The 26958-nt window shown below is 43.8% G+C and overlaps 1 protein-coding gene across 6 annotated transcripts in view; it reads right to left on the minus strand.

Annotated features, from left to right (window-relative positions):
- The window catches only part of LOC137426593 (uncharacterized), a 276611-nt gene that overhangs the window by 150891 nt on the left and 98762 nt on the right, over positions 1–26958 (minus strand). For all 6 annotated transcript variants that reach the window (XM_068115254.2, XM_078779268.1, XM_078779266.1 and 3 more), the window contains 12 exons: positions 13735–13806; positions 13351–13455; positions 13098–13220; positions 11964–12024; positions 11715–11770; positions 11480–11570; positions 11171–11309; positions 10114–10215; positions 9776–9836; positions 9646–9681; positions 9197–9264; positions 7625–7713 (listed from right to left, as the gene is read on the minus strand). In XM_068115254.2, coding sequence (XP_067971355.2) covers positions 7625–7713; positions 9197–9264; positions 9646–9681; positions 9776–9836; positions 10114–10215; positions 11171–11309; positions 11480–11570; positions 11715–11770; positions 11964–12024; positions 13098–13220; positions 13351–13455; positions 13735–13806 — 1003 coding nt within the window. The remainder of the gene's footprint in view (positions 1–7624; positions 7714–9196; positions 9265–9645; positions 9682–9775; positions 9837–10113; positions 10216–11170; positions 11310–11479; positions 11571–11714; positions 11771–11963; positions 12025–13097; positions 13221–13350; positions 13456–13734; positions 13807–26958) is intronic.

Raw genomic sequence — 26958 nt, forward strand, 5'->3', positions numbered from 1 at the left:
CATTCTTGCTTATTTTGCAGATATGGCATGTGCTAGTACCAGTGTTTCATTGAAAACTCGGGCTCAGGATAATGTGTATCTCTTTGGGTCCACTTCTGGAGATGCCATCAAAGGTGCCAAGCTCCCGACTGTGCATCAATCTCTTGTCCTGTTTTTTCATCACCTGAAGAAGGAGAATCGCACTGCCCGGGAGAGTGCAACCCTCACCATTGAAGAGGTTGTGAAGTTCTGGGAAAAAGCTCACCTACCTACAACGACGAAGCAGCACTGCATCCATCGTTTGGAGAGGCTATATGAAGAATGGAGGAGCCTCCAAAAAGGTGCAAAGCGGGGTGGTGCGACCCAAGAGAAAAAGGAAGCATCCTTCAAGGCCTCCTTGGAGAAGACGTTTGATCTTAGGCATGCAGATTCGGAGGCCATAATCACCAACCCCGAGGACAGGAAGTTTCTTCACGATCAATTCTCAGAGAGGAAGGCTTCAATGGGATCTGTAGACACTGTGTTGGAAGCAAAAACGTTCTTGTGTGTTTGAAAGATCAGCAGCCACGAGATGATTATCGTGAACTCCTAGAACTGACTGTCATCTACATGGGAGGAATCCCACCTCGTGGAATCCAGATCATGGCTCCAGGAGCAATGCACAGAGCCAGATGGATGGCAAAAGCATTATATTCACTACAGGTGTTCATGTTTCGGTCAGAGTTCCACTTGACACTTCGAGAGGCGAGAGAACTCCGATCCTTCAACATTTTTGTTTGCCTTGTGTATGTACAGGCTTGGTTTCTGGCTCCACAAGCTATTGAGGCTCCCCTGAATGACATTAACCTCTTCAAGAAGTTGGAAAAGTTTGAACAAATCAATCAGAAGATGGCTCAGGCAGCCTTGAAGGCACTTGGCCGCCACACGTGGTACATGAGCCCAGTACTAGTGGCATTTGCATTCTTTGACACCAGAATTGACAAAGAAAGCAAGATCAATATGATTGAAGCATTGAAAAATGACGGTGAAAACCCCTCTCCAAAGAGACCAGCTATCAAACGAGGAACCGCCCTGTCAATCGCTGGCCTCATAACAAAACACACCAAGCATTTCTTCAGCATCCTAGGGACCCCAACTGATTGGATGGATAAGGATCCTGGTTCATGGGAGCAAGAAACCAGCTTTCAGGAAGCAAAGAAAGCCGCCAGTGGCTTAGTCGTGGTGAACGACAGGGCAGAAAGGGGTGTCGCATTGATACAAGACTACAATAAGCTCCTTACAAAGGATGAAGAGCAAAAGCAAGCTCTGCTCCAAGTTGTTGCTGCTCACAGGAAGATGTACCCCGATGCCAAGAAGGCAACAGTGGTGAAACAGGCCCAGAAATAGGAGTTACATTTCTCATTATATTTGGGTTTTTTAATATTATGTGATATGGTGTCTCTTCATTTTATGAACTGAACATTTGGATTATCATTGAATTTGAGTTTTCATAGCAATATAGTGCTATTTGTGCAGCTATTGTAACTTGTGTTTGCTAGAATACAAAGAAAGTGAGTGGAGGGTGGATTTTCATAAAACAAACTTCTGGTTTTGCTTTCGATCCATATATAGAAAAGTTTTGTAGACACCTTTAGTTTGAAGGCTGATGTGGCACCCCTAAATAAAATCAGATTGCTTTCATATTTGGTGTCTTTTCATTCTGGAACAAAAGGAACAAAATAAAGCCATGTCCCAGTAAATATTTTTTTAAAATTATTTTGAGCACCACCCTAATATATATATATATATATATATATATATATATATATATATATATATATATATATATATATATATATGGCGGAGAAAGAGGAAAGAGAGCGGAAAGAAAGTGTATATATATATATATATACATGTTAGATTGATGAACAGGGTTGAATAATAAAATTGATACTGTATATGTGGGAAAATTTCATACTCAGTCGGAGTACTGTTTTCTGGAGGACCTGGTTCGATTCCTAGTCTGGGCATGTAATTTTCCCACATATATAAATTTAATTATTTAACCCTGTTCATCAATCTAATATGTGTGTATATACAGTCACATAAAAAAGTAAGTACACCCCATGTACAGTTTTGACTTTTTCAACATATTTCAACATGCAGCTATTTGATCTTCATTTTAACAATATTGATAGATAAAGGTGATATAATACAACCAATATCATGAAACATTTACATTTTGTAGTCCATTGTATAATGTAAATAAACATAAATGCAAATTTCGCATGTGGAAAAAGTAAGTACACCCCTACATTTAACACCACATCAAATACCTAAAATTAGAATCAGGTGCACCAGCTCAGGTGCAAATGATTAGAACATCGTTCGAGAGGATCTTGGAGGAACCTGTCTTATTTAAACCTCAGACATTTCGTTTGGTTTGCTCTTTGTTGTTGAAATGTGCAGCGTCACCATGCCTAGATCAAAAGAGCTCTCTGATGCCTTCAGAAAGAACGTTATAGATGCCTACGAGTCTGGGAAGGGATTTAAAAAGATCTCCAAACAATTTGAAATCAATCATTCGACTGTCCGGAAGATCATCGACAAGTGGCGAAGATTCCAAGCAACTGCCAACTTGTTCAGGCCAGGCCGCCCCAGCATGTTCAGCCCGAGAGCAGACCGCAAGATGCTGAAAGAAGTCTCTAAGAACCCCAGAATGTCATCACGGGACCTACACGTAGCTCTTGCCACTGTTGATGTCAAAGTGCACGAGTCTGCCATTAGAAAGAGGCTGCACAAATTTGATCTACATGGGAGGTGTGCCAGGGGGAAACCTTTGCTGTCCAGAAAGAATCTCAAGGCAAGACTAAAGTTTGCCAATGAACACCTAGGCAAAGACCAGCACTTCTGGAACAATGTGCTCTGGACAGATGAGTCAAAGGTTGAGCTATTTGGCCACAGTACCAGAAGACATGTTTGGCGAAAACCAAAGACAGCATTTGACCACAAGAACCTGATACCAACTGCAAAGCATGGTGGTGGAAATATTATGGTTTGGGGCAGCTTTGCTGCATCAGGGCCTGGGCAGCTCACCATCATAGAATCTACTATGAATTCTTCATTGTACCAGAGGGTGCTTGAGGATAATGTGAGGCCATCTGTCGGAACGTTGAAGCTCAACCGAAGGTGGACCTTGCAACATGACAATGACCCGAAACATACCAGTAAATCCACCAAGCAATGGCTGAAAAGAAAGAAATGGAGGGTTCTGGAATGGCCAAGTCAAAGCCTGGATCTAAATCTCATCGAGATGTTGTGGGGGGATTTCAAACGAGCTGTGCATGCAAGAAACCCCTCAAACATCGCACAGCTGAAAGAATTCTGCATGGAGGAGTGGGCAAAAATTTCTCCCAGTCGATGTCAGAGACTGGTAGACAGTTATAAGAAACGCCTACTTGAGGTTGTTTCTGCCAAAGGGGGCAATGCCACCTATTAGAGCCAAGGGTGTACTTACTTTTTCCACATGCGAAATTTGCATTTATGTTTATTTAAATTATACAATGGACTACAAAATGTAAATGTTTCATGATATTTGTTATATTATATCACCTTTATCTATCAATATTGTTGAAATGAAGATCAAATAGCTGTATGTTGAAATATGTTGAAAAAGTCAAAACTTTACATGGGGTGTCCTTACTTTTTCACGTGACTGTATATACATACATACCTATCTCTCACTCATAATTGGAGGGAAAAACAAATCAGTTCTCCCCTGATTGATTATTGCAGGTAGCTAAGATTACATATCAATTAACTGGTATGCACTTCCAGCCAAGGAAGGCTACATGAAGAAACCAGGAAAAGCTCCACAAAGTAAGCCCTGTACTTTACGGCATTCACAAGCAGCACAATCATGAGAACTCCAACGCCACAAGCCCTTTCAGTCACTGGACCGGTTTCGTTGCATATTTCTGAATCAGTAGCGACAGCCCAGACTAAAACGTGCACCTCTGACACTCCGAAGGATTGGCTATTCCTTCCAATTACTGGTAAGAGACGTAATTGGGTCTTGAAATCAGCATAAACAAATATATATATATATATATATGTGTATATATATATATATATATATATATATATATAGATATATATATATATATATATATATATATATAGATATATATATGTATATATATAGATAGATATATATATATATATATATATAGATATATATATGTATATATATAGATATATATATATATATATATATATATATATATATATATATATATATATATATATATATATATATATACACACATCTGCATAAACATAGTATTTGCAGATTTTCACAGTCTATCAATACTGACAAATGTGAAGCAAACTGTAATTAACACAGTAAAAGCATTAAAGACAAAAAAAATCCAGATGATATGAACTTGACCAGAGAGGGCTCATGTCTGGCCTTGCACATCTGCATAGAATGAGACGCGAGGTTTGTCCCTTATTATCGAAATATCTTTTCCACAGGATGAAGGTTTTCACAAGGCAGATGTAACAAGCCTTCACTGCAAATCAGTGGAACCTTAAAGTTCCAACATCAAGGTATGTTTCCCACAGCAAAATGCTTCTTCCAACAAAGGTTTCTGTTTAGAATAACATTCATAATAGCTTGTTCCCATTGCAGCCCCTCACTCACAGGTTCAAGGTTTTGCAGGTTCATAAACATTGAGCCATTCTTGTTTGACAGTTTACATTTAACATGTGAAGCCATGTATTCACCTTGGTCCCTAATGGGATATACCGAGCTTCAAAGCATAATGGGGAAAAAGAAAAGGTTGGCTTAAACTAAGGGTATGGTTTAGCGGGTACTGGTAACATTTATCTTAACGCTAATTTACTGTTAAAGTGATTCCATTGCTTCATGCAGAGCGGCGTCACTTGCGGTAAATGGTGGCAATGAGTGGTGGTCGTTCCGCTATTTTTCCGTGGTCGTTCCGGTCGTTCCGTAAAGGCTAGGGATTTGCGTGAAGTTTAGAGGTTAGAAGTTAGACTGCTGTGCCATAGATGCTGCACAGACACATGCAAACAAAAACAAAACTAAAGTATTTGAAACTGAAAGGTGTGAATATATTGAAGGCAGCAGAATATATTCAAATGTTGCCTGTTAGGGAAATTACTGAAGACATTTGGCCTGCCTGGCATTCCTATCTTTGCACAAAGCTCATAATGCTCTGACTCCAGTTGCAAATCCCCTATGCCATGTTGATTTGCTCATGCCTTCCTGATGTCAGTGTAATTTGTGCTAAAGCATTAAATGTCTCCTAAATGTTCTCGGCCTGCAAGCGATACGTGGACAAACTCCATCATAAGCCGAAGATCACCGCAGCAAAAAAAACATTATTGCCTTTATTTTTTGCACATTGGTGTGTTTAAAAGGAATGCCTCCGATTCTTTTTCTCCAAAACAGGTAACTCCAAAACAGGATATTGGAATGTGCCGTCCGCACACGAGTTCTTCCTAACAGTGGGTGCGAAGTTTTGCGATTCTGATTAAAAAAAGATGTCTCAGTGCTACGTTAGTCAAGATGGCGGAGGGCAGCAGGATGTTCAGTGCTGTGAAGGGTGCAGCGCTGGAGCTGAGAGTTGGCATGACTGACTGGAGATGAAAGTTGGGTGCACCATTAGGATCCGGAGAGTACGAGACATTCAATGGAGTATTGTCACAGTGGATCATTCAATGGAGTATTGTCACAGTAGATCATTCAATGGAGTATTGTCACAGTGGATCATTCAATGGAGTATTGTCACAGTGGATCATTCAATGGAGTATTGTCACAGTGGATCATTCAATGGAGTATTGTCACAGTGGATCATTCAATGGAGTATTGTCACAGTGGATCATTCAATGGAGTATTGTCACAGTGGATCATTCAATGGAGTATTGTCACAGTGGATCATTCAATGGAGTATTGTCACAGTGGATCATTCAATGGAGTAATGTCACAGTGGATCATTCAATGGAATACATCACAATGGACTTTGCTCCGTCAGATTTTCATCTCATCCCCAAACCTGAGGAATATCTTCGTGGAGAACATATTTCTCCAGACGCTGATATCAAGGCCACTGTGAAGCGATGCTTAAGTCGGCAGGTGGCACAGATTTATCCTGACAGCATCACAAAACTACTTGAATGTTGGCAGGAATGTCTGCACCGCAGTGGTGATTATGTTGAGAAATAAATTTTCACCGTGGGAGAATAAAGATTGATGTTTGTACCTTTTTTTTGTTTCGTTCGAATATCTTTACCTGTTTTGGAGAAAAAGACTAGGAGGCACTACTTTTCAACAGGCCCTCGTAAGAAATATGGTAGTCACGAATTCCTGATACAACGATTCGCTCACAGTTCCCATTAAAAGCGCAGCCGTACTTTTCATCATTTGAAAATAACAGAACATTGGCAATCTTCACGTGAACCTAACAATGCAATATTATTGTTTTGGTCTCTGTCTTTATCCTCAAATTTAATATCTCAAAAAAAACCAACACCGCCACCTCCTAACCTCCCACTGGTTGCCAATTTCCTCAATTTGGAAGAATTTCTTCCAGTTTTGCAGGCAAATAAAGCCAAATAAATTGGTGGGAATGGTTCATTTCACGGCCACTGGTGCGAGATCCATTGTTTACGTGACAAAAAAGAAGAAAAAGAAGCAAATAATTTTGCTTCCCAATTTACCATTTCGAAAATCCGTATAATTATGACCCCAACATGCCAAATTGGTCTTCATTTTACACTCGACTACATCAGTTACAAATTAGGAACTAAAATTGCCTATAACAGTCCACCTATGGCACAGCAAGCATGGGTCAGGGTCAGCAGAAAGTCTAATCTTGTTCTGGCCATGTTTTGACTTGAACAGCGTTAAAGTGTACTAAAGAATGTGGAACAAGTTCAATAGGTGATCATTAATGAGAAAAATGCGAGATGGGGCGAGCATAGGTGTAGTATCCAGAATAGTCCTAAATGTAATGTTTTGAGTTGTGCTGCAATGTTACTTTTCTGTTTCTGCCAGTTATTGTGGGTTTTTATACTTCCAGGCCGCACTTGTCGTGCTATTATGCAATTATGCTGTAGAGTTACGAAGTTAGGCAGAGTTTGAAAAGAGAAGTGATTCATATTTTAGAGTCTTTTGTTATTTAGTTCTTTTTAAATGGCAAATAAGTTTGTCGGAATATCAGCTTCACCATAGCTGAGGACGAGTTTAAAGGTTTACAAAAGTATCCTTTAAAATGAGAACTAGGCCCACAACAAAACGACAACCCGATGGTGTTCTGCCAATCTTGGAAATCAGCGTTTCACACCTGACGAACGACTTCACTCACGAGGTGCCCCCTGGTACCAATCAACATTCAGATGTGGGTTTTCATCATTAACCCCTTCCTCGTCAACATTTTAACAGTTATTTGGTGTCTGTTGATTATTGTTGCCATTATCCAAATGAGAGTGAAATTGTTTAAAACATATTGGTACCATCATTTAGGTAATATAACAGAGATTAATCAACGTTCTACTTATCAGCATTGCTCCAGCATGTTGTGTTTTGGAATGGAACAAACAGGCCTGCCAGTAGATAAGGGTAAGTGAATTGTTTGAGTACCTCTGGGAGAGCCATAGGGGGCTGAAGCACTTCCTTTTGGAGTGGGAGTCTGATAACAGTGTGACAGCTTTGCCTCCATCTCCAACACTCTGGGAAAGGAAACAATAAAATCAAAGGACAATGTCATCCGGATACAACAAAAATAGTTGAAAAATACTGTGAGTGCTGTTATCATGCTGTCCTTAATTAATATTATCACTTTTTCAAAATAAGTGACTCACACTATAACAAATCACACAATGCTGTCCGATACCTAAGGAAGCATCCGCTGCGATGAAGATCAAAATATTTCTGCACATCGGTATGATACATGTATTCTGTCTAATAATGAGATTTCAGATGTACCGCGATCAGGAACTTCCACGAAGTAAGAGGGCTCATCAAGCCTATGCAAAGGCTGCCAACCTATGGTTGTTTGTCCGTGCTCCATTATTTTTTAAATGCTGCAAATCAAGCGAGGAAGCAGAACGTACCATTTTAAGTGTTTCGTGTGACTCGGGCGGGGTTGGAATCAAAGCGTTCAGAATCATTGGAATCTCCCGCGATGACGCTATCTCCGAGGACCTTTCACGTACTCACCGCAGACAGGTTGGTGGTCTTTCCGTCTTCTACCGACTCCTCTCGGGCCTTTCCCCCCCCCCAGCTCTCTCTGGGCTCTGTCCCCCAAATATTCCTACAGGTCGCACAAGATCTGCCTGCAACCCTCTTATGGTTAAACTGCCAAAATCAAAACTCTCTGCTCACCTTCACTCCTTCATTCCTCTTTTCTCCCGCCTCTGGAACAAACTCCCTCACTCTCTTCAATCCCACTCCTCCCTCCAGGTCTTTAAAACGGCTGTTCACCACCATCTCTTATCTTCCCCAATCCAAAACCTTGATCTTTTCTACCCCCGTTAATTTCACCCCAAATCCACTTTTTGAGGTGCCGACCTCTTTCCTGGAAGTCCTTGGTGTCCTTGCGTTTTATACCTATCCTGCCTCCCCCCAGGCCCTCTCCCTCCAAAAACATCTCCCGATGTCCCTGCTCTCAAATGTTGTGTTTGTGTGCTCCTCCCCTTCTCTCCCCATCTTGTCGACCGCTCCCCTTTTTATATACTTTGTTTGTTTGATTTGTTTGTTTGATAAATGTTAGCTCTTTCACGAGCCTCGACTCTGTATACAAAAAAGAAAGAAAAAAAAAAAGAGTCGACCTCCCAGACTCGGAGTGGAAACTCGAAACATCACAAGAAAAAATTCCAATGATGGTTGTTACGATTTGAGTAAGCTTCCTATAAAGAGTACACTGGCTAGGTATGACAACCTGGTGTTGGCCTAATGGCTAGGGCGGCGGGCTTGGGATCCCGTTGAATTAACGCCGGGTGGGGTCGACTCAGCCTGTCATCCTTCCGAGGTCGGCAAAATGAGTAGGATACCACACACTCACCCGTGCGTACCAGCCATAGAAAGGCAACGCCACCATTGCCCGAGGAGACTCAACATCACATCGTCACCATCAAAACAAGCCATTTTGAAAGCACCGTTGCTGGTACAATGCAAGTTTTTTTTTGTCCTATAGATGTTCCGGTCACCCACCGTTCCCTGAGCCGACGCAGCTCCCTCTTCGCCGTCACCGCCTCCCTTTCGGCTTCGCGGGCTTTCAACTGCAAAAAAACGGCGGCACTCGCAATTAAAAAGCGTGGCGAAGGGAAGGGCCGCCGCGTCGTGAGGCGAGCTGCGTGCGCCCGCGACGTGTAATTAACGCGGACATGTTGGAAGACTTGCCAAAACAGTCAGCTCGGTAAATGTGAGCTCGAGATGGGAAAGCTAAAAGGTGCAAGTGAGCTGTGTCACTCGGTCGGCGCGACGAGCGAAAGGCTGCCACCCACTTAAGGGTGAAACAAGGACGCCGGGTAAACAATACACCGCGTAATTTGTTAATTTCTTTCACATTTTTCTGGCTAATGGCAAAACGGATGGCGGTGGGCAAATGAGCCCGATGTTTGTCTGTAGCAGGCGCTGGATATGTAGGATGTTGGGCTCACCCAGTTTTCATGCACCATTTTCTCGTTCTCAGCCACCTGGGAGTTTTTCACGAACAAACCGCAGGTCACGTGAGACGCCATAATCTGTTTACGTGAATCGTTTGTCATTCACAGGTGCAGACAAACCTACCTGGTCCTTATACGATCTTTCTGTTTTCACAAATTCTTCTTTGAGAGAGTCGACTTTGCTCCTGCAAAACAAAGGAAGGATGACATGAAGCATTGAACTGAAAATGGCTCAAGGAAAACAGAAGGGATGGCAAAAGGCCAACGGCGTTCGCACAAAACTTGATTACAGGCCTCACGGGCACTGGCATGCCCTGACACCGGCCGAGTCCGTCTCCAGACAGCTGGTCGTTTTCATCAGGAAAGGGCCGTACAGGGCAGGTTGTGGTCACTGCTCAGCGGGAGCAACCTGTATACTGCGTGAACCAATGGCGAGGCCAATGTTAGTGTGTCAGCTCTTACTTGTAGTTATTCACTTCCACCAGGGCATTCAGAACTTTCTTGTCAGTTTCTGAAAGCTTCAGTTCTTTCTCCTGCCTGACATACTCCTCCTGGGTCACCTTCCTGTGACACACACCGCACAAACGTTATTCTTTCTCAAAATTGGTTTTTATAATCTGCCAAAATGTATGTCATTCCTACTAACAACGGAAGTGCAAACAGACTGAAAAACAGACTGGTGCTTTATTAAATAATGAGAGCTTCCTCACAAGGACCTTCATGGCAGGAGGAGGCCATTCGGCCCATCAAGCCTGAACATGATTGCCAACCTATGAGGATTGTCCATGCTCTCTCATTTTTTAGATGCATCAAGCAACGAAGCAGCACATACCATTTTCTAAGTCTTTTGTATGACATAACCGGTGTTCGAACAACCGACCACCCAGATTCAGAGTGGACGCTCTAACCATCAAGTCACTAAGTCTGGGGAAATATATTTGTATTGGCCCACTGGTAGCATCATCACTGAGCTAGTTCTGTGCCCCTGATGCAGCGTCCATGCGCATGAGAACGGGGATTTAGAATTCGCCAAGGTGTTAGTGGCGATCGCTATTCTTTATGAAAGATACGGTGTGGGGTCTCTAGTTCTCACCAGCATCCAATGCTGACAGACGGGTCATGAAATTAATGTCACCGATGCAACGCTCCGCCTGTGAAATGCCAGTATGGCAGTCAGGAATATAGCGCAGACTAAACAGCTCAAAGGTGAATATGCTACTCCTGAGCTCTCCCATCAACCACTGTGAAACGAGAGCGAGGAATAAAACGAGGGTGCTACCTTTGAGCTATCCTGTGAACCCAAAGGGAGCATGACAGCCAGCCAGAGCATAAGTGCTTCCATTTGTCACTTACCAACGAACCCATAAAACTTACTTTCACAGCTACAATATGAATTGTAAAATTTATGATATAAATAAATAAAGCCACCGAGCCTTATGATTGAACTGTAAATCATTATACCATCAGGGTAAAGTACATACAATGTGGACAATGGAATATTGCCATAAGTAGGCCGTACTTCTGCAAGGCCATCTCCTTTTCCTGGTACATCTCGCTCATAATGTTGAGTTTCTGCTGGCAGATGCGGACGCCGTTTGTCAGTTTGTCGTGATCACACATCAGGACCGCGCGCTTGCTTTCGTAGTTTTCAAGCACAGCTGTGGAGACATAAGCAAGGCTAGATGTTCCTTAACGAGCACAACATGCATGTAAAGTACATGCAACGAGAGTGCAGAAAAAAAATAATAAAGATTTTCTTTTGTTCTCAGTTTATTGCCATCCGATGCGAGCTGGAATTTAAATTTTCGACTCTTGAGAAGACGCCCACCTTCGAGCCTCCTGATGGCCGAAACTTCTTTGGAATAATTGGTCTTCGCATCTTCCGCTTCCTGCTCTATGATTTTCAGCACCACGTTCAACTGTAAAAATGCTGCCATCAATATCATATCACAAAAATAAAACATCAACAACTGTTTCGTTTTACATCCTATCCAAACAATGTCAACCAAAAAGGCTGTTAAACATTCCATCAAAATATTGGCTTCAAATAAATAAATAAATACCTTCGTAACATCCATCATCTCCTGAAATTTACGTCTTTGCTTCTTTTGTCCGAGCTCTGCGAAGACAAGGCATTGCATTAACTTCAGGCTCAATAAAACAGCGACCCCTAGTGGCAGTGAAAAATAGAGTCCGGTGTGCGACATGCCAGGTGCTTTGGATGATCGTTCGACGCACACGTGATGCAAATGGCCGTCACTTGAGCGGACGATTAGACCGATGGCGGAATAGCGTTTCCGCATGACACTTACCTTCATTACTTTCAAAATGCGTTCTCAGCTGCTTCAACTGGTCCAGGCAGTTCGACATGCCCTTCAAGAAAAGCACAAGTGATACTTTGTTTCAGATATTTATCCAAAGAACTACAAAGAGTTTCAATGCAGGACATTATTAGACCCATCGAACCCTGGCAATGATACTCTCTCATACGCATTAATTAATGCGCATTAATGTGCATTAATCGCATCTCATACGCATTACTTTCAGATACCTAGCCACCTAAATTCTAAAACAATCAACTGCCAAGAACTGTCACTGCCCTTGCAAGGACAAAATTCCAACATTCACCAATCTGAGTGAAGCCATACTACCATCCTAACTCTCCTCTTCTTGACTCTTAAACTGGGCCCCTTGTCATGTCAGTGTCCTTTATGAAGAAAAATTATTCAACACATATTTTACCGATACCCTTCAAATTATCGAAAACATCTCGATCAGATCCCCTTGCAATTGCATCCTTTCTAATGTACTCCTAAAAAAAGCCATATGTCTTCCAGCCACTCCTAGCTTATAGCTTAGCTAGGCCTGGGATCAATCTAGTTACTCTACAATACACCCTCTTGGTGGCACTTATGTCCTTCCTCAGATGTGGTGACAAAAACTGTGCACAATATTCCAGATGAGGCCTCAATAAATCCCTATACAATGTCAACATGACCTCTTTTGATTTATAATTTATCCCCCTGTGATGGTACAACCTAAAACCCTGTTACCTTCACCTATATGTTCCTGGCAATGTGCTGTTTGCTTACCCCACGTATCTCTAACATACATCCCAACAAGGAAAATATATTAAGTGACGCCACAAGTACTATTGCACCGCAATAATATGTCATTGTGCCTTTGGGATTTTACCCAAGGATATTTGAAAACTATGGGATTTGACCCGCTCCTGTGAAAGCACTTGGAGGTGAGCTGTTGCTGCCTTTGCGATGATGATCAAATGCTACTGGATGAAAATCATAAACAAAGTGTTTCTATAATTGATCAAAACAAATTTAAAAATGCAAAGGGATGCAAACTACCTTTAAAAATAAAATAGTATTCATCACAAGAGGAACATTTCTGCCTCGTAACAAAGAAAGAGAACCATTCGCATTTCCCACCTCGACCTCGGAATCCTTTATATTCACTGCCTCCTGAAGCTCGGCCTGCTGCTTCTGCACAAAGCGCAACTGGCTCTGCAGCTCAGTGCAGCGTCTCTGGCACTGGTCCAGTTCCTCCTGCACCTGTTTGGTTTTAATGACATTTGCGGCTTTGAGTTATAGGTCATGGGGTGTCAGGTACACATTTTTAGCCTTTCATTTCATAGAGAAACAGTTCATCAGGATGAGCATCGAAGAACATCACGATAATTACCTCGGCTTTTCTGCGCTGGAAATTTGCTTTTGCCTTCTTCATCCTTTTGCAATCTTTGGCAAAATTTGTATTCTCTTGTTCCACGTTCTGGGCAACTTCTTCTGCCTGAAAGGTAGTCAGGTGACCATAAGCCGCCCCCCATAATTAAATCTGCATTTTCATAATTCCATAACCACATCCGTCTTCAGTCTTCCTAATGATCACTCGTCTCCCAAGTCGACTGTAACTATTTCAACTTCTCAACATTTGCATGGCAGCTCTTATTGGTAGTTATTAAATCAGTTTAGAAGCATTTCCAGCTTTTGGTGGTTTCTCTCCGAGTCGTCATTCTATGGATTCAAAGTTTTATTATTATTTATTTTTGAGAGGAGAAACTTCACTCACCCCTGTAACATGTGCCATTAGAGAGTCCGTTTCCTGTTTTAGGCAGCCCGTGCACTTTTCCACCTGTTCTTTCTTCAAAAAAACAAATACATTTATATGAGATAATATTTAAGTGTAAAATGGTGTTTCTTGCAATAATTCTTGAGATTATGCAATCACTAACACATTTACATGAATGCAAACACAAACACGAATGTAAAATGGCGACCGTGCGCCGATCTCACTCAAGTGAATTTCAAGCAAGTTTTCATTGGTATTTCAAAATATCGATTGTGATTGGTTACCATTATATTGATTTCAAACCCACATGCAATTGTTTCATTCTTCATCTCTTTTCTGCTGTAGGAGCTCAGAAATTTGCAAGATGTTATGTTTTTAGGGGCCATGTTTTTTTAATTGTTATTCTTCTTCTTTTTTGTATGCAGCAGGTGGCTGGGGGTGCAGCTGTGCCACTGAAGCAGTGCACTCATAGGTTAGTGCAGGAATCTGTAATTTGAGGTCAGACTGGTGTCTACATGGTACATATGTGGAAGAGGTGGTGGTGGGTCAGGCTGGTGTCTACATGGTACGTTTAGCGTAGGTCAGACTGGTGTCTACATGGTACATATGTGGAAGAGGTGGTGGTGGGTCAGGCTGGTGTCTACATGGTACGGTTAGCGCAGGTCAGGCTGGTGTCTACATGGTACGTATGTGGAAGAGGTGGTGGTGGGATTAGAGATTTAGGAGCAGCATGTGCATCAATTATGATCATGATCAGAATGGTGTAGGTGGAGGTAATCGGTGGTGGACGTAACAACAAGAGCGAGAATTGCTTTGCAATACATGTCCCCACTGATGTGATATTTTCCAAGTCCCAAAAGGGCATAACTCCATGAAAAATTGACACAACACCCTGAAACTCAAACTTGGTCTCTAACTTATCACAATAAAGCCATGTACGTACTAAGTTTCAGTTGAATATGTTAAAGGATATGGAAGAAAAAAAGTCTGAAAAACCACAAGTGGTATGGACGGGACAGACGCAGAGCAAACCTATAGTCCCCTCCAGTGAAACTGATAGGGGACTAATAAGGTCGATATACTAGAAAGACAAGCAATCGAGGCAGGGGATGGTCACCTCTTACTAATGCCATTTACAACGGAGGATTTCATTTACGACAATGACTGGAAGCTGGGTCAGTCTGGTTTTAACGTTAATCAGCCATCGTCTGTATTACGGGAGAATGTGAATGATTTCCCATACATCATGATCAAACATTAAGAAAGTGGTGGAGAACATGAAAATCCTGATGGTATATTAACTAGTGCAGACAAGGAACAAGCAGACCGAGGGTGGACAGAAGTTATGTATTTTATCCCTGTTTATTTGTTTATCTCCAGCAAATCCATTTAAGTGTGAATGGTCTCTCTGTATACCGGGCAGAACGGCGGCCAATGGTGAGTGAAGAGGGCATGATGCATCATGGGTGATGCATGGGGGGAAGAAGAGGGAGGTTATAAAGGCGGGTGGAGCAGACGGAAGCAGGATTGGGGGACCTGTAAGAGACTGTGTGAGGACTTGTGGAATCGGTCAAAAATGAGCTGTGGACTTTGCCTGTGCTGCCACACACCAGCCATGCCTCTCCGGGCCCGAGCCACAACCTCTCCTCACAAATCAAGCCATGGGACGTGGCGGCCCCGTTCCAAGCCAGACCTGGTGTCGGCCTCCACCAACTCTGCATCGGGTTTACCCACCAATTCTTTCAGTTCTCTTCTTACCCCTCTGCCCCTATCATGTGTGCATGAGGCCTTAAGATAAATAATTAAGGAATTTCATTCATCATTGATTTAATTGGTGCGTATGATCAGGTTAAGGGTTAAGGGGTTTATTTATTACATATGTATTTGACTACATTACTTCATTCCATTTCCTCTCCCCATGTCATTTGCCATTTGCCATTTGTAATAATAAACCTGACTTGATCTCGGATAAATTCTGGTTGTGGTGGTGACTTCATTTTGTAGTTTATAAAGACCCGTTAAGGGGACCATTGATCGCGGCTTAAATATCACACCATGTGACTTAGGTTATAGGCCTAAAATTAGATGAGTCACATGATGTCTATCAGAGCAGCCCTGGGCCGCTTTATGATTTCCCATCGACACAGTGACACGGTCGGCAGACGGAGATCCGGCAGGGAGGTCTTGAAGCGGTCCACTTTTGCGGTCCCAAAGCAAGACCTAATCACATCTTTCAACTGTAATTGGAGGGAATAACCAATCAGCTCTCACCTAATCCATTACCCCAGATGGCTTAAGCTTCCATAAACTAATCCCTATGCTTCACCATTTTGGAAAATAAAAATATAGCTGTGATTGCAAGTTGTGCAAAGAAGGGTGTTGCAGAAACAGAACATTGTTGCAGAAGTTAAGGAATTGGGATTTGTGGAATGGCTGAGAACATTGGGCCTACTAACATTGTTATACTGACGTGAAGGTGGCAATATGGTGCAGTCACGTGGTTTTGATCAACTAAACATGCAGACTATACAGCTATCCAAGATTCAAAGCAGCAGGGGTCACAATTTCCAATTGAGGAAAACACATTATTGGTTAAATCTTAGAGCAAGTTGTTTTTGTGCTGGAGTAGTTAATGCTTGGAACTAATTTCCGGTATGAACTGTGAATGGCCACGCTAAATAGTTTTATGGGTGAAGTTCAAACTGCTTGGAAACTGAAATTAACAGTTTAGTACAACAACAACAACAACAACAACAACAACAGCAACAGGCATTTTAAGGCCATTTTCCCTGCTAGAGCGGGGGTTAGCCTTGCGGTCCCGATGACAATCTTCTTCATTTTGCCCTATTTTCTGCATCTCTCCTTGTTAACCCCCTTGCTCGCATTTCTTCTTCCACCACCTTCAGCCAAGTCTTTCTCAGTCTTCCGCGTCCTCTACTTCCTTCTACATTCATTTCCATCACTCTTCTCAACCAGTCACTTTCATCCTTCCTCAACACATGACCACACCATCTCAACAGTTTAGTGTAAAATAAATTATACATGCAGATTGCTCAGAATGTTTGTATCAAAAACTGGTCTTAACAAGCATTTTGCTGATGATGACCATACATTCGAGATAAAATATACTGTAATAACATTATACAGGGTGTTTCAAAAAGATGGACCCAATTTCAAAGCAGTATATTTCATGATGGCAACATGTTACAATTACACAAAAAGTTACAAACGGTTTAATGAGTTATCAAGTTTTACTAACCATTTTATAAATGCTCTATGTGCCCTCCACCTGCTGCAAGGACAACATCGAGATGATAGTTGAATTCGTCCCAAACGTCTCTCAGAGTGTCTTCTTTCACTGAAGTCACCGCTGCCGTGATTCTGCTTTTGAAGTCATCCAGATTAGTCGCCAATGGTGGCACAAAAACACGGTCTTTGACGTGTCCCCAAAAGAAAAAGTCGCAGGGTGTAATGTCTGGGGATCTTGGGGGCCAAGAGTGTAGCGCCAAGTCTTGGGGTCCCGTGCGACCTATCCAACGTTGAGGCAGTGTGTCATTTAGAAAACGTCGAACCTGCAGGTGCCAATGTGGCGTTGCTCCGTCTTGCTGAAAAACGAAGTCATCGGAATCTTCATTAAGTTGTGGAAAGAGCCAGTTCTGCAGCATTTCGAGATATGTTTGCCCCGTAACTGTTTTTCCCTCGAAAAAGAAAGGGCCATAAACCTTTATTTGAGAAACGGCACAAAACACGTTCACTTTCGGGGAATCACGCTCATGCTCTACAGTTTCGTGTGGACTCTCTAGTCCCCATATGCGCACATTGTGACGGTTAACTTTACCGCTTAGATGAAACGTTGCTTCATCACTAAAAATCAAACGCGGTAAGAAGCTGTCGTCTTCCATGTTCTGTAACATCGCATCGCTAAATTCTACACGCTTTCCTTTGTCACCTGTACGAAGAGCCTGTACCAGTTGCAACCGGTATGGCCTCAGGATTCAACGTCGCCTTAACACACGCCAGACAGTCGTATGAGGGATCGCAAGTTCTCGGCTGGCACGACGAGTGGACTTGCGCGGGCTACGCAGAAAACTCTCTTGAATTCTTCTCACGTTTTCCTCTGAGGTGCGTGGTCGCCCTGGGCTCTTCCCCTTAAATAAACAGCCTGTTTCCTCAAATTGTCAGTACCAACGACGAATGCTCTTTGGCATTGGCGGATCAATGCCAAAACACCGTTGAAACGCATGCTGCACCGCAATTACGGATTCAGTCTTGCTGAAATGCAGAACGCAAAACGCCTTTTGTTGCGGGGTCGCCATCTTGTGAACGACTGAGGCTAGAGGCTGTTGTTGCGCTGGGAGAGCCATCTAGCGGTGGTCATTTGAAACTCTATGCCCCGCCCTTTCAAGTTGTTAGGCTCATTTATGGATGGTTCGTGGTTGCAGAGATCACGTCTTTTCTTCGCGCGAGATCACGGCGAGGTCACGTCTTTTCGAAGCTGTTCCATGCGCTCACGCTTTCGAAGCTAAGTGATCTTTCACATTTGTGTTTTTGGCGTATCTTTATCTTTCTTTCGGTGTATGTACCTATTGGGGTGACTTTAATAGGTTTCTTGGTGTTGGTTTTTCATACCTGTGTACAGAATCGTCGGTTTTTTTCGTATCGTGTATTCTGAGGCCTAGTGTAGTGCTAGTAGTAGTAGGCTACCGTGTCCTCAGACCTTGGCTTGAGGCTTTTGTTTTTTGTCTCAGCGGTTCTTCGATCGCCCTGCAACTACTGTCGGTCTCTGTTTTTCACGGTCTTTTCACCCATACTCCCTTGTTTTAAAATCTCAAAAAAAATAAAATAATTTTTTTCCCTTCCCTGTTCTTATCCGCTTGCACGTTCTTATTTGTTCTTTCGTTCTTCGTTCTTTTGCTCTTTCGTTCTTCGTTATTTGTTCTTTCATTCTTCGACCACGTTGTTCGAGATCACGTGATCAAGTTGTTAATACATGTTTCATCTGTCCCCTGAAGAACTTTATTATTATGTCATATTCTATAACACTTTTTTCTACTTCTTCTATAAAAGGATGCTTTCGACTTGCTCACCAATTCTATTCATTCAAAAAAAAAATTCCATCTCTTACAGTGCATCTTTCATTCATTCCCTAAACTCTCCAGAACTCCACCCATCCTTCAGCATCCTCAAACGTATTTTTGACTCGAATGTCTCAAGAAACTCATTTTGCAAAAAATGTTCGTTTCCCATAAATCGTACACTTTTCAAAATCCAATCTCACCCCTCCCCTCCAAATCTTCCCCATCACCCATCTCTGTCAAATCTTCCCCCTTGCCCCTCCCCCCCAAATCTTCCCAAACACCCATCCCTTTCAAATCTCCCCCCCTGCCCCTTCCCTCCTAAACTCCCCCCACACCCCTCCCCTCCGAGACTCTCCCTCACTCCTCCCCTCCTAGACTCCCCTCTCACCCCTCCTCCTCAAAGCGTCCTCCCCGCTTCTTCCCCCTTCCAACTTTCACCTTCATCTTCCTCAACCTTCTGCCTCACTCTTCCCCCTCCTCAAATAACACCTCACTGCGCCTCACCCAAACACCATCAAACCTTTTGTCCACCCCATTCTTCCCTTTCTCCAAGCTATTCTGTAATCTCTGACACACCTGCAACAGCTCTCCCTACCTCTTCCTCCTCTTCCACATCCTGCCCTACCGCTCCCCCCCCCCTGTTCTGTATCCGATGCTCCCCCTTCCTCTTCCTTAACAGTATGGACCTCAAACATCCAGGACCTTCGCTCAAACTTAACTGATCTCTCCATACAGGTTGCTTCTGACAAACCAGACGTGATCTGCTTAACAGAAACCTTCCTCCTTCATGATGTCTCTGATTCCTTGGTATCTCTCCCAGGTTACTCCCTCCTCCGGTATGATAGACCTGAGCCTCGTTCTGGAGGTGGGGTTGCTATCTTTATAAAAAACTCTCTTCCTCACTCGCCCTGCACTGCCCTCTCTCCACCTCACCCCCAGGAATACCTTTGGCTACGGCTTCCCCTTCGCTCCCACCTTTTGTTCATATGCGTGTTTTACCGTCCACCAAACAGTGATGACTCCATCTACATATCGCTGTCTGATAATATGGACCAACTTCTATCTACCCATCCCAACTCTCTCTTCCTCATATGTGGTGATTTCAACTGTCACCATGCCAGTTGGCTGGGGGTGGGTACCTCTCTCACCAGCCATGGCTCTTCAGCAAAGGATTTCTGTGACTCACTGGGACTGACACAATCTGTCAATTTCCTAACCCGGATCTCATTCAACGGAGAATCTTCTCTTCTGGACGTGGTTATGACTAACTTCCCTGAAAATGTGTGCTGCTCTTCTTCTGCTCCAATCGGCTCTTCTGATCATGTGCTTGTTAAAGTGGACATCTCTCTGACCATTTTCAGAGAGCCTCCTCAGCGTCGACGAGTCTGGCATTTCACTCAGGCCAACTGGCACGGTCTTCAAGCATTCATAAATCATCTGGATTGGTCTCCAATCTCTACCGCCTCTGACATCAACTCATCCTGGAAATTCTTCCAAAGTAAACTGCTCTCTCTCATGCACAGATTTATCCCATCCCGTCTTCAGTTGTCATACCCTTCCTCCCGTCCATAGTACACGGAATCGTGTGGTGAGGCTATTGCCCAGAAACAACTTGCTTTCGTCTCCTGGAAAGCAAATCCAACGGAAGGAAATCTCATTTCCTTTCACAAAGCCCGAAACAAGTGTGTGTCCACCCTCAGGAGAGCCAGGAAACAATATCTCTCCATTCTCAGGACCGAACTCTCTTATCTGTCTCCCTCTTTCCAAATCCTGGTGGTGTCTGGTAAAATCTGTTTCTGGTGTTTGTTCCCCCTCCATCCCCTCCCTCACCTTAAATGGCCACACGGCTGACTCCCCACGTGAAAAAGCCGAATGCCTCAACTCTGTGTTTGCCTCTAAATCTTGTGTCCCAAACCCATCCCTCTCTGTACCCACCGTACCCAGTCGTACCCAGCTGCTCCTGGACTCTGTGTCCTTTCCTCCTGACAAGGTGGAAAAGTGTCTGTCAACCCTCGACTCTGATTCTGCAACTGGACCTGACGGCATCAGCCCACGGGTCCTAAAATCATGTTCTTCCGCTCTTTCACTCCCTCTCTCTGTTCTCTTCACCCTCTCTTTTGCTCAAGGTCATCTTCCATCTGCTTGGAAATCTGCCAACATCACCGCTTTGCACAAAAAAGGTGCAAAAACAGATCCCAGCAACTACAGACCAATCAGCCTTCTCCCAATTATCAGCAAGGTCATGGAATCCATCATTGCTTCAGATATGAAATCTTTCCTCTTCTCCAATGGCTTGATCTCTGATCATCAATTTGGTTTCAGACGTGGACACTCCACTCTGGACATGCTGCTTCTGCTTTCTCAACAATGGATGGAGGTCCTCAATGCCAAACAGGAAATTAGAGCAGTCTCCCTTGACATATCACGTGCCTTCGATACAGTCTGGCACCCCGCTCTGTTCACCAAACTCTCCTCTTTTGGTATCCATGGAAATCTCCACGCATGGCTGGCGGACTTCCTCTCTAGTCATAGTCAACGTGTGGCCCTGAATGGGTTTCTCTCATCTCCTCTTCCTGTTCAGGCTGGAGTTCCCCAAGGCAGTATTCTGGGCCCTGTGCTTTTTCTGGTCTTCATCAATGATCTCTCTGACTCTCTTGAAAATCCTCTCTATCTCTTTGCTGACGACTCTACTCTCTGTCGCTCCATTCTTCATCCCTCAGATCGGCAGTCTGCAGCCTCCTCACTCTCTGCAGACCTTGACAAAATCACAGACTGGGCAAACAAGTGGAACATGTCTTTCAATCCTGACAAATGTCACACTCTTACGATGCCTCTCCGAAAAGACCGACTGGACAACCCTCCCATCCACTTTGTGAATAATCCTCTCCAAGAAGTTCTGTCACTGAAGCTTTTGGGTCTCACTATCTGCCATGATCTTTCCTGGAAAAACCACATTTCAAATCTGGCCTCCAAAGCCAGTCGCCGACTGGGCATCCTCCGTCGTGCGAAGTCCTTCCTTGGCACACCTGAGCTCCTCACCACATACAAGGCTTTCATCCGCAGCTCAATGGAATACTGCTCTCCCCTCTGGGCTGGTGCTCCTGCCTCACACCTAGCTCGCCTTCGCGCTGTTGAAACCAAAGCATTCAGAATCATTGGAATCTCCCGCGATGAAGCTAACTCCAAGGGCCTCTCACTCACTCACCGCAGGCAGGTTGGTGGTCTTTCCGTCTTCTACCGACTCCTCTCTGGCCTTGCCCCCCCAGCTCTCTCTGGGCTCTGTCCCGCAAATATTCCTACAGGTCGCACAAGATCTGCCTGCAACCCTCTTTTGGTTAAACTGCCAAAATCAAGACTCTCTGCTCACCTTCACTCCTTCATTCCTCTTTTCTCCCGCCTCTGGAACAAACTCCCTCACTCTCTTCAATCCCACTCCACCCTCCAAGTCTTTAAAACAGCTGTTCACCACCATCTCTTATCTTCCCCCATCCAAAACCTTGATCTTTTCTACCAACGCTATTTTCACCCCAATTCCCCTTTTTGAAATACCAACTTCTGTCCTGGAAGTCCTTGGTGTCCTTGTGCTTTATACTTCTCCCTCCCCCCCCCCCCCCTTCCCATGCCTCCTCCCCCCGGGCCCTCTCCCTTCCACACATCTCCCTGCTCTCGGATGTTGTGTTTGTGTGCTTCCCCTTTTCTCCCCATCTTGTCTTCCGCTCCCTCTTTTTGTGTATTTTGTTTGTCTGGTCGATTTGTTTGTGAAGTAAATGTTCGCTCTTTCACGAGCCTCGATTCAGTATACAAAAAAAAAAGAAGAAAAAAAAAAGAAGAGATATAGCGATTTCAAATCGGGTCCATCTTTTTGAAACACCCTGTACAGTATTTGTAATTCCCCCCCCCCCCCCCCCCCCCCAATAATTGTTTTTTCTGCTTTCAGCTGTTTCCTTGCAATAATCGTCACATTTGTAGCTTGTCTGTACGATGGAGTCGAGATGAGCTGTTAAAGCCATAACAATGTCCGTCCGTCCATCTGTCTGTCCATCCTTCAGTCAGTCAGTCTGCTAGTGGGTCCATTAACATTTTTCGTTTTTTCCCTACTCCTCCAAGGTAACTCAATAGATCATTTGGAAACTCGGCATGAAGATTCACTACATGGATACACAAAAACTAATGGAGCCCTTTTATTTAATTTACATCCAGGTGGTGAGATAATTATCTAATTAACTCAAAATGTAATCTTATGTTTTTATGTCCATCACATATCGGGAGATTTCATTATCTCACGAGATTGTGAATTAAATAAAAAACGGTTTCGTCGTCTTAACCTCTTAATTAAGCCTCCTCCTATAGGATATGAGTTAGCTCATACCTGTTGTAGGGTATATTTCTTCAATCTGTGCCCCAAATTTTTCATGGTACCACAGAATTTCTTCAACCACAAGAAGTACTAAACCACCATTTTAGGGGGTTATTTCTTCCGTTTTTTTTTCTGCCAATTTCCAAGCTGTATCTCGGAGCCCGGTGGGACTTTCGGGTTGACATTTTGTATCAATAATGGGAATACAATGTATGTGGGATTGACATAGTTTCTTTTTTGACCTTTTCCTAATTTTTAAGGTTATGACTTAAGTATCGATATTTTAACATTTTTAACCATAACTCGACTAAGGTTTGTCTGATCAGAACGAAACTGCCATCTCTAGATAACCGAGAGCAAAGTGCATTTACGGTTAATTTACATCGTACCCATCTGAGTTGAAGTTCAAGGTCAAATGGCGATCTGAAAAAAATTAAGTTTTTGTGCCATCGCTTAATTTTGCTAATGCGGAATCTCAGAGACTGCTTGGCCTTCCAAGATGTTATTGCATCATAATAGTGTATTTAACTGGAGTTGTGCACCTGATATTTGTTTTGTGTCCTTGACCGACCTTTTCGGATTGTGACCTAATCAACAAAAAACACCTTTTTGATCATAACTTGAATAGTATTCCTCTAATATTCATAATGTTGAGTTTAATGGATACATTAGAGATGTGGACACATCTTCTTCATTTACACTCTATCCCTAAATGTTGAAGGTAAACATAATAAATAGCATCACAGCATCCTTGCATCGAGGCTTTCGTAAACAGATGTATAACATCACCTCACAATGAGCTAGTAACAACCATGTTAAAAGTACAATTACAATATACAGGTCACTTCAAACCATTATAAATATATAAAATAACCACATTTAGAGGCCATTTTTCCCCGCAAAGCGGGGGTTGGCCTTTTTCGGGGACCGTGGTTGTTGCTGTTTTTTTGGTCCCCTTTTTGAAGCAATGTTTTACGGCCGGATGCCCTTCCTGCCGCCAACCCTTTTTGTCGCCTTTTACGACGAGCAGGGAATTACCAGTGAACTGGTACTCAATTAGCTGACCTCGGAAGGATGATAGGCTGAGTCATCCCCCCTGGCGTTAATTCAGCGATCGACCGGGATTCGAACCCAGGATCCTGGGATCCTAAGCTGGCACCCTAGCCGCTAGCCCAACACCAGGGTTTCACTTCAAACCATTACCCTTCAAAAATCATATACATATCTACATGTATATCCATATGTGTATGTATATTCCTCTAATATTCATAATGTTGAGTTCAATGGATACATTAGAGATGTGGACACATCTTCTTCATTTACACTCTATCCCTAAATGTTGAAGGTAAACATAATAAATAGCATCACAGCATCCTCGCATCGAGGCTTTCGTAAACAGATGTATAACATCACCTCACAAGAGCGAGTCTGGCATTTCACTCAGGCCAACTGGCACGGTCTTCAAGCAGCCATCAATCATCTGGACTGGTCTCCCATCTCTACTGCCTCTGACATAAATTCTTCCTGGGAATCCTTCCAAAGCAAACTGCTCTCTCTCATGCACAGATTTATCCCATCTCGTCTTCTGTTGTCATACCCTTCCTCCCGTCCATGGTACACGGAATCTTGTGGTGAGGCTATTGCCCAGAAACAACTTGCTTTCGTCTCCTGGAAAGCAAATCCAACGGAAGGAAATCTCATTTCCTTTCACAAAGCCCGAAACAAGTGTGTGTCCACCCTCAGGAGAGCCAGGAAACAATATCTCTCCGTTCTCAGGACCGAACTCTCTTATCTGTCTCCCTCTTCCAAATCCTGGTGGCGTCTGGTCAAATCTGTTTCTGGTGTTTGTTCCCCCTCCATCCCCTCCCTCACCTCAAATGGCCACACGGCTGACTCCGCACGTGAAAAAGCTGAATGCCTCAACTCTGTGTTTGCCTCTAAATCTTGTGTCCCAAACCCATCCCTCTCTGTACCCACCGTACCCAGTCGTACCCAGCTGCTCCTGGACTCTGTGTCCTTTCCTCCTGACAAGGTGGAAAAGTTTCTGTCAACCCTCGACTCGGATTCTGCAACTGGACCTGACGGCATCAGCCCACGGGTCCTAAAATCCTGTTCTTCCGCTCTTTCACTCCCTCTCTCTGTTCTCTTCACCCTCTCTTTTGCTCAAGGTCATCTTCCATCTGCTTGGAAATCTGCCAACATCACCGCTTTGCACAAAAAAGGTGCAAAAACAGATCCCAGCAACTACAGACCAATCAGCCTTCTCCCAATTATCAGCAAAGTCATGGAATCCATCATTGCTTCAGATATGAAATCTTTCCTCTTCTCCAATGGCTTGATCTCTGATCATCAATTTGGTTTCAGACCTGGACACTCTACTCTGGACATGCTGCTTCTGCTTTCTCAACAATGGATGGAGGTCCTCAATGCCAAACAGGAAATTAGAGCAGTCTCCCTTGACATATCACGTGCCTTCGATACGGTCTGGCACCCCGCTCTGCTCACCAAACTCTCCTCTTTTGGTATCCATGGAAATCTCCACGCATGGCTGGCGGACTTCCTCTCTAGTCGTAGTCAACGTGTGGCCCTGAATGGGTTTCTCTCATCTCCTCTTCCTGTTCAGGCTGGAGTTCCACAAGGCAGTGTTCTAGGCCCTGTGCTTTTTCTGGTCTTCATCAATGATCTCTCTGACTCTCTTGAAAATCCTCTGTATCTCTTTGCTGATGACTCTACTCTCTGTCACTCCATTCTTCATCCCTCAGATCGGCAGTCTGCTGCCTCCTCACTCTCTGCAGACCTGGACAAAATCACAGACTGGGCAAACAAGTGGAACATGTCTTTCAATCCTGACAAATCTCACACTCTTACGATGTCTCTCCGAAAAGACCGACTGGACAACCCTCCCATCCACTTTCTGAATAATCCTCTCCAAGAAGTTCTGTCACTCAAGCTTTTGGGTCTCTCTATCTGCCATGATCTTTCCTGGGAAAACCACATTTCAAATCTGGCCTCCAAAGCCAGTCGCCGACTGGGCATCCTCCGTCGTGCGAAGTCCTTCCTTGGCACACCTGAGCTCCTCACCACATACAAGGCTTTCATCCGCAGCTCAATGGAATACTGCTCTCCCCTCTGGGCTGGTGCTCCTGCCTCACACCTAGCTCGTCTTCACGCTGTTGAAACCAAAGCATTCAGAATCATTGGAATCTCCCGCGATGAAGCTAACTCCAAGGGCCTCTCACTCACTCACCGCAGGCAGGTTGGTGGTCTTTCCATCTTCTACCGACTCCTCTCTGGCCTTGCCCCCCCAGCTCTCTCTGGGCTCTGTCCCGCAAATATTCCTACAGGTCGCACAAGATCTGCCTGCAACCCTCTTATGGTCAAACTGCCAAAATCAAGACTCTCTGCTCACCTTCACTCCTTCATTCCTCTTTTCTCCCGCCTCTGGAACAAACTCCCACACTCTCTTCAATCCCACTCCACCCTCCAGGTCTTTAAAACAGCTGTTCACCACCATCTCTTATCTTCCCCCATCCAAAACCTTGATCTTTTCTACCCCCGCTAATTTCACCCCAACTCCACTTTTTTGAAATACCAACTTCTGTCCTGGAAGTCATTGGTGTCCTTGTGTTTTATACTTCTCCCTCCACCCCCCCCCCCCCTCCCATGCCTCCTCCCCCAAGCCCTCTCCCTTCCACACATCTCCCTGCTCTCAAATGTTGGCTTTGTGTGCTTCACCATCTCTCCCCATCTTGTTTTCCGTTCCCGCTTTTTGTGTGTTTTGTTTGTGAA

Source organism: Myxine glutinosa, chromosome 5 (assembly GCF_964187855.1).
Source record: "Myxine glutinosa chromosome 5, kmMyxGlut1.1, whole genome shotgun sequence".
NCBI classification, from domain to species: domain Eukaryota; kingdom Metazoa; phylum Chordata; class Myxini; order Myxiniformes; family Myxinidae; genus Myxine; species Myxine glutinosa.